General features: G+C 38.6%; 1 protein-coding gene across 2 annotated transcripts; it reads right to left on the bottom strand.

Moving 5' to 3' along the window:
- Nucleotides 1-6,029: 6,029 nt before the first annotated feature.
- Nucleotides 6,030-15,023, bottom strand: LOC105038663 (4-coumarate--CoA ligase-like 5). Of its 2 annotated transcripts, none has more exons than XM_010914537.4 (6): nt 13,645-15,007; nt 13,233-13,422; nt 10,557-10,702; nt 6,880-6,947; nt 6,592-6,694; nt 6,030-6,450 (listed from the first exon to the last, which is right to left on the bottom strand). In XM_010914537.4, exons 1-6 carry the CDS (start codon nt 14,662-14,664, stop codon nt 6,325-6,327), a joined length of 1,653 nt encoding a protein of 550 aa, XP_010912839.2. In that variant the 5' UTR covers nt 14,665-15,007; the 3' UTR covers nt 6,030-6,324. The 2 variants fall into 2 exon arrangements, 1 of the variants encoding a protein (XP_010912839.2); XR_830774.4 differs by lacking the exon at nt 6,030-6,450 and adding an exon at nt 7,558-7,646 and having other exon boundaries at nt 6,624-6,694; nt 13,645-15,023.
- Between the last annotated feature and the right edge of the window lie 762 nt (nt 15,024-15,785).

Genomic DNA, 15,785 nt, shown 5'->3' on the forward strand with positions numbered 1-15,785 from the left:
AGAATTTGCGGCCCGTGGCCCAGGCATGGCACTGCCCGTGGGTCAGGAATAGCACGGCCCATGCCAGGCCCGACCCAGCCCGATCCGCGGACCTGGCACAGTCCAGCATGATCTAGGCCTAGTCCAAGCACGGCACGGCCCACGTGCTGGCCCGATCTTTTTTTTTTAATTTAAAAATATGATTTTTAATATAAAAAGGGTTAACAAGTAAAATTAAATATAAATGTTGGATTTTTTTGTAAAAATAAAAAACCATCCTGTAATGGTGGGGGGGGGGGTTTGGCATGGACCCCTATCGGTATATTAATAACAATGAAAATGGTACAAAGAGGGGGGGCTAGGTCTGACCTTCAGAATACAACAAGGGAGAGAGAAGAAATAGAGATGACTCACCTCCATAATTAAAAGATAAAAACTAAAAAGTTATAAATATAAAAAATTAATAATTGAAAATCTTGCTGATCGTCATTCGTCGGTATTATTTGTGTCGTCATCGTCGGATATTGTATCATATCCATCTTTATCTTAAAATCTCATCTCGACATCCAACTAATTTTTGAAGCAGAACAGTATCTCAATTGTTTCGCCAGTCATCCTACTCTTTTCGTCCAGAATACTTCGACCTGCACTAAAAGCAAATTTCGATGCTACTGCGGACATCAGCACAGCTAAGATATCACGTGCAATGGCAGACATTATAGAATATTAATTTTTAACACTTTTCCATCAGGCTAATACATCAAAATTTTCTATTTGATTTTTATCATATGTAGATAGAAGATCATTTCATAAATAAAAATCAAGTTCACTACTAAAGATGAAGATGCAGATGAACTTGAAAAAGCATGTGTATATCTTTTATATGCAATGAATAAGAAAACATATGATGAACAAGAAGTACTAGAAGAAGAGGCAGAGGTTTGCGAACGAGAAGCACTAGATCTACGAAATTTCTCATCATATAAAGCATAAATATCATAAAGAAGTTGGTTTACCTCAGCCTTAGAATCTTGATTATGTTTTCACAATGTGCATCAAGTAAAATTAACACATCACTTAATTTAACACATGGATCAAATACAGCAGCTAAGTTATGCATAGAACATATCCTATCCCAATATTTATTTTATTTATATTTCATTTTATAAATAATAGGCTCTAAAATATCATCATATCTATGTTGTGAAAATTTTTGGCTAATAAGATATGCTTGTTGTAAAAATAAACAAGAGGTTGGATAATAAACATCAGAAAAAATATTAATGGCATTATAAAAACTAACAAAAATTTATTTTAAAATTTTATCTTTGTTCTAATCACTTTTAGTCAATGTAAAATCTAATCATGATCATTAATATATATATTTAATAAATTTTTATATGGATATACATCATGTATCATAGTATATGTTGAGTTTCAATGAGTAACTGTACCAAGTTTAAATTTTTTAAAACATCTACCATGATCTATACAAATTTATTTAAATTCTTGAAGTCTTGCTCTTGAAGCATGAATAAAAAAAATTATATTTTTAATTTTTATAATAATATCTTGAATCATATCCATACCAGATTGAATAGAGAGTTTTAAAATATGACATGCACATCTAATATGCAATAAATTTCTATTCAAAATGGGATGCAATGAGTCGTTCAATAATTTGATAGTAAAATTATTAATAGATGTATTATCAAAAGTAATAGACATAATTTTATTATTAATATCATATGAATATACAGTTTAATAAATAACATTAGAAATTTGTTGTTCAGAATGTGAAAAATCAAAAGCATGAAAAGCAAGAATATGTTTATTTAATAGTCAATTATTACAATAAAATAAACAGTAATAGCAATAAAATAATAACCACCAACAGATGCTGTCCAAATATTAGAAGTTAATAATACTTTTAAATTTAGAACAGAGAGAGTTTCAATTAAATTTTATTTCATTACTAAAAAAATTAATCATAGTTATTCTTTTAAATGTGCACCTACTAATTTTTTTATAAGCAGATTGTAGGACTAATTAAACATACTCTTCAAAATTAAAAGACTCACGTAAGCTAAAAGATAATTCATTCTTAACTATCCATTTTATCGGTACTTTCCTTTGGTTTTCATGATTATATGCAAAATTACCTGCAAGATTATCCCTTGTGTATTAAGAGTGCTTTGAAGACGAGTATTACTCATCATATAGCTCTCTTGATGTCTTTTTAAATGGCCAATTTTTTTACTACTAGCACAACTATATAATTTGACATATTTATTATATTTTGCTTTTAAAACTCTATCTACCATGATTTTTTCAAAATCATTCCATACAGCACTAATTCTCTTACAGAAAGAAGAGGTAGAGCCTTGACCATCAAATTGATTTCAGAGGAATTAGGAACAATAGTTTCTTCTCCCTAAAAAATCAGAGGAATATCAAAATGACTCTCATCAAAAGATGCCATATCTAAATATGAGTTATACAAATAATAAAAATTAACCAAAATATCAAATAGAGAAATTGAGTAGAGGTAGTCGGAGAGCTGGAGATTTGTGAGCTTCCTCTTGTGTTCCTTAGGATCTTAACAAAGACCTCCAAGCTTCAAGGCTCTAATAGCTAATCCTCCTCTTGTGTAGCATTTGAACACTTACTAATCGCTAAATATTGAACACTTGCTAAATATTGCTAGAAGAGAAAAATGAGTAGTAGAGAAGGAAAGGAGAATTAATTTGATATAGTAAAAATAAAAATAGAGGAAGATATTTATAGGAACCCTAATATTTTTATTTTTTTAAATTATTCTTAAAATTAGTCATTTTATAGCTGTTAGGAGGGTTAAAATATTAAAAATTCAAAAATTAGCCATTACGGATCGTACCTGATCCATAACGGCCTTAAACGGGCCGTGCCTGGTATGGCCCGTAACGGTACTAAACGGGCTGTGCCTGGCATGATCTATTTGGATTATTTTTTTTTAAATAAATAAAAATAGATCGCCCATCAGGCCCAAGGCTTGACGGACCACGGACCGCGCCTGGCATGGCCCGCCAGACCCGAGCCTAGGGCCGTGCCAAGACCTGGGTCGGGCCATGCCAGAGTGCCCATATCTAGCTTCAGATCTTATTTTATATCCCTATATTTCATGGACTTTATTGTATATTGAGAGTGGGGGGCAACTGTTGGGGTAAACCCACCGACCCCGACTTTGATCTCCACGACTTCGACTCGGCGATAGCCGACCGACCGAACGTATGACTTCAACTGATCGACTCCGATCCGAATATAGCGACTGACCGAACGTACAACTTCGATGGAGCATCGGCCGAACTGATGACTCTGACTCTTCATCAACCGATTGAACAAATATCACCGACTTATGACCGGTGATCGACGATACAGCAGAATCATCAACTGACGGCCGTGACTACCGACATACAGTCGGCTAATCTGCTTAATATGCCATAACCATCACGAACGGTTACCGACCGCATATCACGGCGCTATAATTGAAAAATTAATGACCCACTACGTAATTATGGCCCGATGATTTAGCACCATAAAAGACAGGACCACGTTCGACGGTTAGAAGAACCTCGTCTATAAAAAGAGGTAAGGAAAACAGGACTGGTAAGCCATTTCTGACCAGAACTCTGTTACTCTGAATATTGACATCTACTGTTCACCAACTTTCTTTTCTAACTTAGACATCGGAGGATTTCCGCCGGACATAAATCCGATCAGTGCGGACGTTGTCTTACAGGTATTCGTTCCCGACGACAGACGACGGAGAGTTTGCCGCAATATATATATATATATATATATATATATATATATATATATATATATATATATATATATATATAATATATATATATATATATATATATATATATATATATATATATAAGCCCAATGAATGATTGGCTTGAGTCCATTGGCTCCCGGTAATGTTCCCCCAAAGCAATTGCACCAGCTCTTCTCCCCAAATTTCCAAGATAAGCAAGGGATGGGTTAGGCTGGAAAAGAGAACTAGGCTATGGAATCGTATGACCGCTGCATAGGAAGATTGATGACCATGATCACACATGAAATAATTTGTTAGGAAAAATAAACCTGAAAAAGGCAATAAAACTTTTTGTCAAATGAAATAAATTGTTGCTATCGATCTTCAAATTGTTGACAAGGAGTGCCTCCGTCAATTTGCAAGGCAGCAACTGGTCAAAGAACTCATCGGAGCTGGCTCCGGCTAGGCCCTCCAATACTTAAAGAGGGAGTATTTGGCCTGGGAAAGAGAAAGAACTTGATAGAAATAGTGAAGGAACGAAAGATTTCGGTTGTCTTACTCTTAATGCGGCGGTTTTGGATATATATATATATATATATATATATATGTGTGTGTGTGTGTGTGTGTGTGTGTGTGTGAAGTCTGTCCAATGGTACACTAGGTTCCTTAATTCTTAAACCGTGTTCCATTAAAACTGTCCGACTGCTAATGGCTGGCTCTAGTTCGGTTTCTTTCTACAAATTGTTAATGTTCCAGTGAAGATTAACTTCCCGTAGTAGGGGCGTGTTGAAATAAATGAGTAAGGTTTAAATGTTTATGAGATTTGTTAGTCACTTTTATGTAATGCATACTACTCCCTTGGTAAATTTTGATGGGAGATTATCTGTAGTTGTTTATTATTTTTTATGATTTCCTTGACATATAAAACTCTGATTGGATAAGTAGCATATAAGCAAAGGAAATCCACCAAATATGGTCCATATAGAGTTTTTTTTCTAATTATTATCATTAACCATTTAAGGATGTCAACTTAGGCTGCTAGACTTGGTCCAAAATTAAATGATTAACATAAAATATTGGCAAAGATGTCTATATGCCTTGACCTATGCAAGATAGGATTTTAGAGACAGCCGAGATCAAGCAAAAGAAAAATGTGTAGCATGATTTCAATATCAAATTATGTAATGATGTGAGGCTAAAGTGATGGCACTGGAGAATGAAACCTTTGCAAAATAATGGCTGGATATTGATTATGTCAATTCATTATAACTTCAAGGCTCAACATGTTGTATCGATGGCTCAGTCGGGTATATAGGTTGAGCCAAAAAAAAAAGCCCTAGATGTTTTGTTATCCCACTGAGATGTTATGCCCAGGTCCAACTTATTTGCCTTTTATGGAACGCCAAGTGACAACAACTCTTCGACAATCTAATCTCTCAACCTGGATGATTGGTAGATTTTGATAAGCCCAAATTAAAATTTAGTGAAGATTCCTTTCCTCCTTTCAGTTAGAAGCAATCACCGTGAAAGCACAGGAGGAGAGAGAAACAGAATGAGAATAAGATTAGGAGGGAGAGGGGTGAAGAGATAATGGGAGGGAGAGGGGTGAAGAGAGGAGATTGAGAGAGAGAGAGAGAGAGAGAGAGAGACTGGAAGGGTGAAGAGAGATCAGAGAATCTAGGACGAGAGAGGAGAGAAGAGGGAGATCAGGTGGGAAAAATATTGGATGGAAGAGAGCAGAGAGAGGGGAGAGACTAAGTTGAGAGGGGATGAGAGAGAGAGGGTGGGAGAGAGGAGAGATGGGAGAGGGTGGGTGAGATGAGAAAGGTGAGAGCGATATGATGGGAAAGAGGGGAAGAGATCGTGAGAGAGGAGAGCGCAGAGGCTACAGAGAATGGAGAGGTAAGTCTATTTTCAGACTTTAATAGGATCCATTTTCTTTCAAAGAAACAACCAGAAATTAATCCTTTTATAATACACCCATTGATATATTTTGAGTTGCCTTATTGCCAAGCGTTCGAGTGACACAACCAAACACTCTATGAGGCTAAGCAACTCAAGGTTTTACACCAAAGACATATCATCACCCTGAATGAAAAGAAAACAAAATCAGACACCTGAATCAGGGTGGCAGGATCCTGCAGAAAAGACTGCTGATGTTAATCATCATTAAAGTTTGACGAATAATTCATCATACATAGAACACAACATAGCTTGGGGTGAGCACAACCCGCACACTCTGTTCTGCTAGTTCAAACCTAGTGCATTTTCATTGATATAAAAGGATTTAGTTCATACACCTGTATCCTTTAAATAACTAATATGCATTACAAGTATACAAATGGAATCCAGGTGTTATTTGATGGGGGTCACACAACACCGATCTTAATTGATTGCTACTGATCCTTTGGAATTTTTTACAGAGGTCATTTATCACCGCCACAGATGACAACTGCCCCTGCTTAATCCCTTTTTTGGATACAATAATATTATTGTAATTGAATGGACGCAAGGAACAGAGAAAAATGTCATGAGACATCTAATTACAACTTCGAGTTTATTTTTGAGGTTGCAAGCCTTACTAAATCCTTCCTCAAGATCTTACCTGCAGCATTCTTTGGTATTGAATTCACAAACAAAACATGATGGATCCTTTTGTATGGTGCAACCTGCACCATCAAGAAAAAAGGAGCAAATTATTGTGAAAACACATGATCAAAAACCTCAAGCCATTAAAAAGTGGACCAGACAACAAGCTGGATTTCTCTCCCTTGAATATAAAATTATGAAGATGATCGAGAAAGAAATACCTGTTGAGCCACAAATTCCATGAGTTGGGACTCGCTCACAGTGCTGTTGAGCTGTCTGACAACAAAAGCCATGGGCACCTGACCTGCTTCTTCATTAGGGTATCTGCCACAGTAACAAATAGAGCTTGTATGTTGGTATGCAAAGCAACTGCTAAAATACTACGTCCCCTTTATCATGGTTGTCAATGCGGGGCTGTCTAATATATCATTTTTCATCTACCTTTTTTGTGTGTGTGTGTGTGTGTGTGTGTGTGTGTGTGTGTGTTACAGAGATGATAGATTACTCACGGAACCACAGCAGCTTCGATGATATTTGGATGTGTTTGAAGCAAGTCCTCTAGTTCTGCAGGAGGGACCTGGACCATGCAATTCGTATGAACAAACTTGGTTTGTCCGATGTATATTGCAATAAATTTATAGTTGTTTATGTTTAACATTTTGCATGACAGTTAAATGAGCTATAATGAGGATACACACATGCGATGGCAGAAGGTAGCTTAACAACATAATAAGCCTCTAATGCACATTGAAAAATTTATTCAGAATGATGCTAACAAAAATATTTGAGACATCCATTTAAGGATAAATCACATGGAGGCTACGAGTACCAGTTAGATATATCAAACGCAATGCATCTATTCCACATGAGACCTAAATGACGAAAGTTAAGGAATTGCACGACAAGACCTTGAATTTTGGAATCCATAGTACTGTCAGTTTGAAAGTAATTTGAAAACACATGGAAGCCGAAGAATGACTTCTTGCAATATAAAAACTTGCCAGTGTTGAACTACTAAGATGCTGTTGCACTTTAAGAATGCAATGCACAGGACATCATAAAATCTGAATCTAATTAGTGGCACTTTGAAAGCATATGCTATCTGTGCAGATGACTGTATATTGAAGAACATCTAGATTTTCAAATATAGTAGAAAAGAGAAAGAAAAGGCAACATATCATTCTCACCATGGATTTGCCTCAGAAGAAAAGAATTTTTTTTTTCTTATTGCACATGCATAAACGTCTTCATTTAACGTTCCCCTTCAATTTGCAAGCTAATACAACATAACTCATCACTGTTAATGCCTGCTGCATTAGGGCCAACATAATAAAAAACATCAAAATAAAGGGTGGCAAGATTGCAATGAAAATGAAGGACCTCTATGGATACAAAATTCTAAATCTAATCTCAGTATGGTGTCCAGCACATGCATTTATAAGTGGAACAAGCAAATTCTGTAATACAGGTATAAGTGGAAACTTCCGTAAAGTAAATGGGCTTTATTTATTGCTTGATTTGCACAACTAAACCTTTTTTGACGACAGTTTCTTTACAAACCAATACTGACCACAGGACTGCTATTCACAGGGGGTGCTTCATGCATGGGTTTCAGTTAGGTCTATGATCCAAAGGTTATTCACTTATCTAAATTGTCAATTTTTTGTTGAACCATTTCTTTGTGTTTCATCATAGTCTTTCCCTAGTTTTATCATAATCTAGTAAAAAGTATTTTTTGATAATTTATAGCAAGTAATAAATAAGGAGGATAAATACACTAAGGCCCCCTTCAATTTTACCCATTTGACATAGTGACCGCTCCATCCTTAAAGTCTTGAAGTGGGCCTTCAAATTACCATTTCATTGCAAATTGGACCTTCCATCCTGACTAACGTTGTTGACGGCCATCTGCAAATGACCAAAATATCCCCACCTCTGTCATCTTTTCGTCTTTTCCCTTACCTCTTTGCTCTGCTTTATTGCTCCAGCTCTCAAAGCATGTTAGCTTGGCCATTGTGGCTGAGTCGCTCTCGATTCTGTCCGCATCACCCTCGCCCCCACCGTTCTGGCACCGAGGGCTCCATCCTCGATTAGCTCCTCTCCATCAAATCCATTGACATTGATGACCTTCCCACAACATGAATGAGTATTATGGCTTTGACCCAATTTTTGACAATTATTTCTATTTGGTAAATCATGGATTTGAAACACAGTAACCATCTCTCAACAATGGGGGTAAGACTACAACATATCCAACCCACCCCAGACCCACCAGTGGTTGGAGCTTCATGCATGGATGCCCTTTTTATCACTATTTGGTAGAGCTTTTTGGAATGACAATGCTTCTTGCTTATCTTCACCATGAATGCAGGTTCTAAATGACTCGACCCCTTCAAGACCCACAAGACAATATTCAAACCAAAGGCATTCTCCAACACCCTCTCCATGTTCCCCAATCCCACACTCACCTCCTCAAATTCTTCACCAGTGATGACATCACGTTCACCCTCCTCCTTGATTACGCCTTATCTTCCTCTAAAACTGGCAACCTGTTCAATGAAATTCCTACCAGAATATCAGCACCACCATTGCCATGCTTACCTACTGCAGGAGGCATGGGCACCTCACCCTCTTGCTCTTTAAGTACATGCCGGATAAAGACATTGCTCTTTTGGGCTCCATGGGCATGGAATGGACGTTTTTGAGTGGTTCAAAATGAGGCAAGATGATGAGAATGATACCAAAAGGAAGCACATCTATTTCAATGATCTTTTCCAGCATGACTAAGTCCATGAGCAAGGATTACAATATTGACGCCAAGATAAAGAATTAAACATACGTTGTGGATCTACTTGGATGTGTTCGGCAGCTCAAAGAAGCTTATGAGTTTATAAAAGCTATGCCTGTAGAACCTTATGACTCTACATGGGGCTCATTGCTTGATGCTTGTAGAATTTACAAGGATGTCAAGCTTGCAAAAATAGGTGATGCTGAACACTAGTCTTCCCACATTGCTTATGGATTCAAATAATGGATGCCAAGCACCAAATCCATGGGTTGGCACTTTTCTGCAAGTTGATGAAGATCAGGCACCAGAAGCCCAACTAGCTGATCCTTGAGACATTCCTTTCTGAATGCACCTCCACAAGCTTGCTATGGTTGCTTGACAAACTCACCATGTAGCCCATCACCACCTACTCCCAAGCTTGAGATGTTCCTTTTTGAATGCACATCCATGCCTACCTCACCAAGCTTGGCAACCATCCTGACCCCTTCCTCCGCTCCACAGTCATCACCACCTACTCCGTCGTTGTCCGCCTCCCCATCGCTGTCCATCTCTTCCAGCTCTCCCCCATCTTGGACCTTGCCCTCTACACCACCCTCATTTCAACCTTCACCCACTACAACCTCCTTACTGCTAGGCATTTGACAATATTCTAGTTCCCATTCTCACTCTTCACTTTAGATAGCAAGAGCATTTTAGAAATTTTTGCAAATTTTAAGACTCAAATGATGGTCACATGAGTCTTTTACTGAAGCCTATTTAATGGAGTTGGACAGAACGGCTGGTTTGCAACAAAAAGGTAATTTGAAGGGCCGCTTTGAGACTTTTTAAAGATAAGAGGATCACTGTGCCGAAAGGGTAAACTTGAGAGTAGTCTTAATATATTTTCCCTAAATAATTTATTGTAGCCAGTCCTTGAATTTTACTTCACCATGAAGCTTTATTTATTCGGACAAATTCCTTGGTCTCACCAATTTATCTTGCATATTTCAATCAACAATCTCCCAGTTTTGTTCCAAGGTTTTGCAGATTACAAATCCTTCCCTTCCTGTATTGATATTTAATCTCAAGTTACTTACTGTGGTCTGAATTAGGACATTCATATGATCAAGAAGAATAAGGCTGGTCATCCTAATACTGAAAGGTTGACCAAACAGAAAACATGCACCCAAACTATTCCAACTAGTTTGAGAATGCCAACTAATTGCCAGACAAATTAATGCCTTACCAATAATATCCAACCTATGAAAACTCTAATTGCAAGACAGCTGGGATTTCTTTTTGTCATGTACCTAACCATGTTGTTACATGCTAATGTAATATAATAACTGGAAATCTAAAAGCTAGCAAATTCCAGCCATGTCAAACTCTTATTAATTGGAGGAATATAGCAGTAGTTACCTGATATCCCTTGTATTTTATCAACTCTTTTAGCCTGTCAACAACAAATAGGAATCCATCATCATCAATGTAACACAGATCCCCAGTTTTTAACCATCCTTCAGAATTCAAGATTTCAGATGCTGCTTCCTGGTCACCAATGTAACCTACACTAATATCATAAAAGAAACTACTTTCAGTTTCTATTTTATTCATAGTGAAGATAAGAATAAACATGTGTGTGTGTGTGTGAGAGAGAGAGAGAGAGAGAGAGAGCAATACAGCAAGCCATATCAGGACATTATTTTGTTCATTATGACGTGAACATGCTGATGCATTTTGAAGCCTTTAAACAGTATGCTTGATTCAAAATTAGTTACTAGTTTAGAAACTAGCAAACTATAATTTATTTAATTATTGCAGATTCCCCACCGTTGGTGTCTATTCCAAAGAATTTATGCAGACAGTACAATGCATAATACAGATAAACCCATACTCATGAATAATACCCATTAACGATAGGAGCATATCTTTATCTGAGGTATTAAAGCCATACGATGTCCTAATGCTAACTTATCTTCCTCCAAATATGCACTGATTCCTTTATATTTACACCATTCTGGTTTCAGTTTTGACCAAATTCTCCATCATCTTTTTATTTATCTTCCTAGGTTCATTCCATCAATTTCAAATTTTGCAGGTTCATTTCAAAGGTGGGAGCTTGTAACAGTATGATATGACTCTAGAATGAGATCACATTTTATGAGGAATTTAGAAGGGATGAAGGCTGGCAGTTTAGAACCATATAACGAACAACCCTCAAGATTTTATATTGTAATTTAAAGATATAGTGCAGAAATTCAGTGTTTACAATGGTTAGCTAGGTTTTTCAGATCAGAAGAAGCAATGTGCCCAGTTTTTGAATGCAAATAAGTGTGCAAATTATTTTGTGATGAGAACAAAAAATATTGTTCAATAATTCTCTGCAGCCACTGTAAACTACTGCTGCTGTCTACATGTTTTCTTAAGTGCCATGGACTTCATTATTTTAAACTAAAATAAACAACCATGGGGCTAAGGAACAGCCAGCCAATTATTTAGGTGAATCCCACTGAATTAGGATGGGCAGTTCCATTGTAACTAGATTTTTGCCGTCTCCACAAAATCCCGGTTAGCAAAGTTATACCCTTGAATAGCTTATAGTGGAAAAATAAACCCAAATAAACAAAACTAGCTCATGGAAAACTCTTTAGACCCTAAAGCCCACCAGAAATTCAACATAAGTGTTCCTCTCTTCTTCATTTATAATTAATTTTCCAGCTGCATATCCCCCTGCCGTGAGGGGAAGTCAACTTCGATTTATAAGATAGACTGCCCTTCTGTGCTCAAAGATGATCATTTTCTTCAGTTTCAAATTGATTTGTTGAACATCATGTTATATATGATGTTGCATGCAAGTAACAAGAATTATATAAAATAAAATCAATTTCATTCTTTTGAGGAATGCTAACTGTCAGGATATTCTCATATAGGTGATAGCTGGGAAAAGTTTACAACGAAGAACCTAAATGAAATTTTTACTGGTCCTGAAAAGCATATATTAAGAAAATGCAGCCAATGTTAAATGTGTATATTTAGTGTTAGAGAGAGAAGGTTGATTATGAGGTAAATTTTCTCCTTTAGGTGGCAGCTGCAGAAAATTAACCAATATAGCTAGTGAACTAACTAATATAACTCAATTCCAACCAAAATTGCCCAAGGGGAATCTGCGAAATTTCAATTTAAAAGGACAAAGTGGGATTCATCACAATAAGTAGACTTCTTTTCTCTCTCTCTCTCCCTCTGTGTGTGTGGCCAAGAGGAGCTCTAACCCCGCCTACTACCCGACTCTCCGTCCAGACCAAAGCCCAGGTCCACATGCAAACCAATCCTAGCACTCATGGTACGAGGAGACAGTTAACAAAAGCCAAAACAAGGAAACAATGTTCTACAGAATTGTATCCCCACTTCTTGCCACAGAGGAGGGCAGCGACGAGACAGTTAACATGAGCCGAAACAAGGGAACGATATTCTACAGAATTGAATCCCCACTTCTTGCCAAAGAGGAGGACAGTATTAGAGTTAACAAGAGGTGAAACAAGGAAATGATGTTCTACAGAATCGAATCCCCACTTCTTGCCAAAGAGGAGGGCGGTAATTACCGTCCGAACCAAAGTTCCATGGTTCATTACCATCTATAATAATTAGATTCATTATAATCTATGATGATTAAGATCAAAGTTCACCATCTCAATTTTGGATCCTGGAATGGTACTATCCTATTAAAGTATTGGTACGTGGTACAAGATGGCATACCGAGTATCGCTATGGTACAAGACAGCATATTAGTACAAGATCAGTATAGAACGGTACATTTCATATAGGGCGGTATAGGATGCTACAGCAAACCATGATTAAAACTCTAATCACCTATTAGTTATAAATTTTTGAGAGAAAGGAAGAGAAGCCCACTTGCACTATAATTACCTAGGCTTCCATTGCATGGAGATGCATCATATAAGATTCAAACACACAATCTCCGGTTGCTAGGCAAAGGGGGTATGACCAACAGAACAAGTCACAAGTCATATTCATTAGTTATAAATTAAGCTAAAGAAAACAAAAGAAATTAAATATACTAAGGTTTGCATTGCTTACCCTTCATAATTGTTGGGCCTCTAACCCAAAGTTCACCTTGCATGCCTGGATGCAGAGCTTTTCCAGTAACAGGATCAACAATCTTTGCTTCACATCCTGAGATAAGACGCCCCACGGAACCAAGATGTCGACTTTCTTCCACATTAACCGACCGGAACAAGCCACTACTCGACTCCGTCAATCCATATCCCTTCATATAAGCACAGATAATTGCAAAAACTTTGCAATAGCATTTATAATTGTCAATTACAATTTCCTAAACAATATTTATACGTGCAAGCAGGATTTATCGAGACTTCTGTATTGTAATAATGAAATACTCACCCTTAATTAGCACTTAATATAATACCCATCCTTAATATAATCCTTAATTACTTATCCTTAAGTTAACAGTTAATTGTAGATTATTAACCTGGCTTAGGCGAACATTTGGAAACCTCTGCACGAATCTTTTAATCAACTCCATCCTAACTGGTGCTCCACCGCAGGAGATCGCCTCCAGGGAACTGAGATCGAACGGCCCTCCATCTTCACAAACCCTAACCATCGCCAGAAGCGCTGGTGGGGCCATGGTGAGGTTGGTCACGCCGAACCGGTCAACGGCTCGGAGCGTCTTCTTGACGTCGAACCGCGCCGTCTGGATCACCGCCGTCTCCCCAACCGCCACCGCCTTCAAGCAGAACATGAATCCGAACACGTGGAATAACGGCACCGTCACCATCTGCACTACCGGCGACAGGCGGCGCCCTTGCGCCGTAAATAACGACGCCAGCTCCGCTATCACGTTCCGGTGGGTCAGCTCGACGCCTTTCACCCGCCCCGTCGTCCCCGACGAGTAAAGGATCGCCGCCGTGTCCGACTGCCGGACCTCCGCCGGTGCAGCAGCGGAGGGGACGGCGGTGAGGAGGGACTGGAATTCGGGGGAGTCGAGAAGGAGGGTAGGGAGGTTGCGAGGAAGGACGGCGGCGGCGGCGGAGACGGCGAAGGCGACGGAGGGGTTGGAGAGGCGGCAGAGGCGAGCGATCTCCGCGGGGGTGGAGGCGGGGTTGGCCGGGGAGACGGCGATGCCGAGGGAAAGGAGGGCGAAATAGAGGACGGGAATCTCGAGGCGGGCGGGGGAGAGAATGAGGGCCACGTGGCCGGGGGAGAGGCCGAGGTGGGTGCGGAGGGAGGCGGCGAGGGAGAGGGACTGGGAGAGGAGGTCCGGGAAGGAGACGGCGGAGCCGGTGGCGGCGTCGACGAGGGCGGGGTGGGAGGGGAGAGGGGAGGGGAGGAGGGAGAAGGCGTAAGAGGTGACGGAGAGGGGGACGGTCACCGGAGGGAGGGTAACGGCGGGGCGGAGGCTGTGGAAGATCTTGGTTTTCTTGCAGAAGCCACTTCTGGGGTCGATGGAGGGCGGCGGAGACGGCGGCGGAGGAGGAGAGCCGGCCATGGGGTGTATTGGGAAAGAAGAGGGTTTGGGTTGTTGGTGGACTCGTCTTGTCCGACAGTAGAAAGCAATGGCGGCTTTGGAACGGAGGGAGTGGGAAAGGAGGCTGACGGGGATGGAGACTAAATCGGAGGTCAGAGACTTTGGGAGTCGTGCTTTGCAGATGATGCAAATTTAGCTGATGATTGGTGGCATAGGGGTATTTATGTCCTGAGAAATAATTGGATTTGGGTGACTTTGGGATCGAAGTCCTTGTTGATATAGCAAACCTAATTAAAGATCAAGGTTTCCAATAACTTATAATGGACTGAACTACGCAATCATTAACCATTGTAATCCTTATACTAGCAATTATTTATCATATGATGTGAAATTTGAAATTATTTAGTATTAGAATATGACTGTTATAATTACTATTATAATAGGATTACATTTGAGACTAATATATAATGTGTTAATTACTGAAAAAATCTTTTTTTTAATTTTAATATATCATTCCAATTTTTGTATTTAGATATACATACTTTATAAAGTATTGCAATATTAATCTATCATCAATTGATATTCTGTTAAAGTATCCTCATGGAAATGATATCAAATTTCAAAAATAATACAAAAAATAATAATGAGATGAAAATGATGTGAAATAAACCAAGTTAAATAAAAATAAAAGATTTTTTCTACCATCTTCCTTCAATCCAAATCCCTTCCCCCCTTCCAAATCCCTCCACCTCTATCTCGCCCCTTCAAATCTCTCACCATCTCTTGGTTTTTGGAGTAGGAGAAATAAGATTTTAGATATATCGGCTTTTGTAAGTTATGTGGGGAAGGATTTTTTCAAAAAAAAAAAAAAAAAATCTAAGGATTTATGTGAGAAGCCATGGAGATAAGCACAAAATTCTAGTTGTCTTTGCCAAGCCTAACAAGGAATCAAGCTCCGAACCAATACTTAAAAATATATATTCATACTCCTTTGTAGGGTATAAGTGGAACTAAGAAGCTTCACGCAATAACACCGTTCCCCGAGTTTAGACTTCAGTTGGTTCTAACAACGGTCATGAAACAAAAGAGATTTAAAACAGAAAATCCTGTAATCAGAATATCTCGCAATTTAAACACTTGCA

The sequence above is a fragment of the Elaeis guineensis genome, chromosome 1 (genome assembly GCF_000442705.2).
Source record: "Elaeis guineensis isolate ETL-2024a chromosome 1, EG11, whole genome shotgun sequence".
Classification (NCBI taxonomy): Eukaryota; Viridiplantae; Streptophyta; class Magnoliopsida; order Arecales; family Arecaceae; genus Elaeis; species Elaeis guineensis.

Bases quoted from the DNA above. Each gene is read 5' to 3' on its own strand.
- LOC105038663 (XM_010914537.4), bottom strand. From the start codon at position 14,664: ATGGCCGGCTCTCCTCCTCCGCCGCCGTCTCCGCCGCCCTCCATCGAC. The intron at 13,423-13,644 runs GTTAATAATCTA...GCTTATATGAAG, and splicing joins CAAATGTTCGCCTAAGCCAG to GGATATGGATTGACGGAGTC. The intron at 6,451-6,591 runs GTATTTCTTTCT...TTGATGGTGCAG, and splicing joins TGGAATTTGTGGCTCAACAG to GTTGCACCATACAAAAGGAT.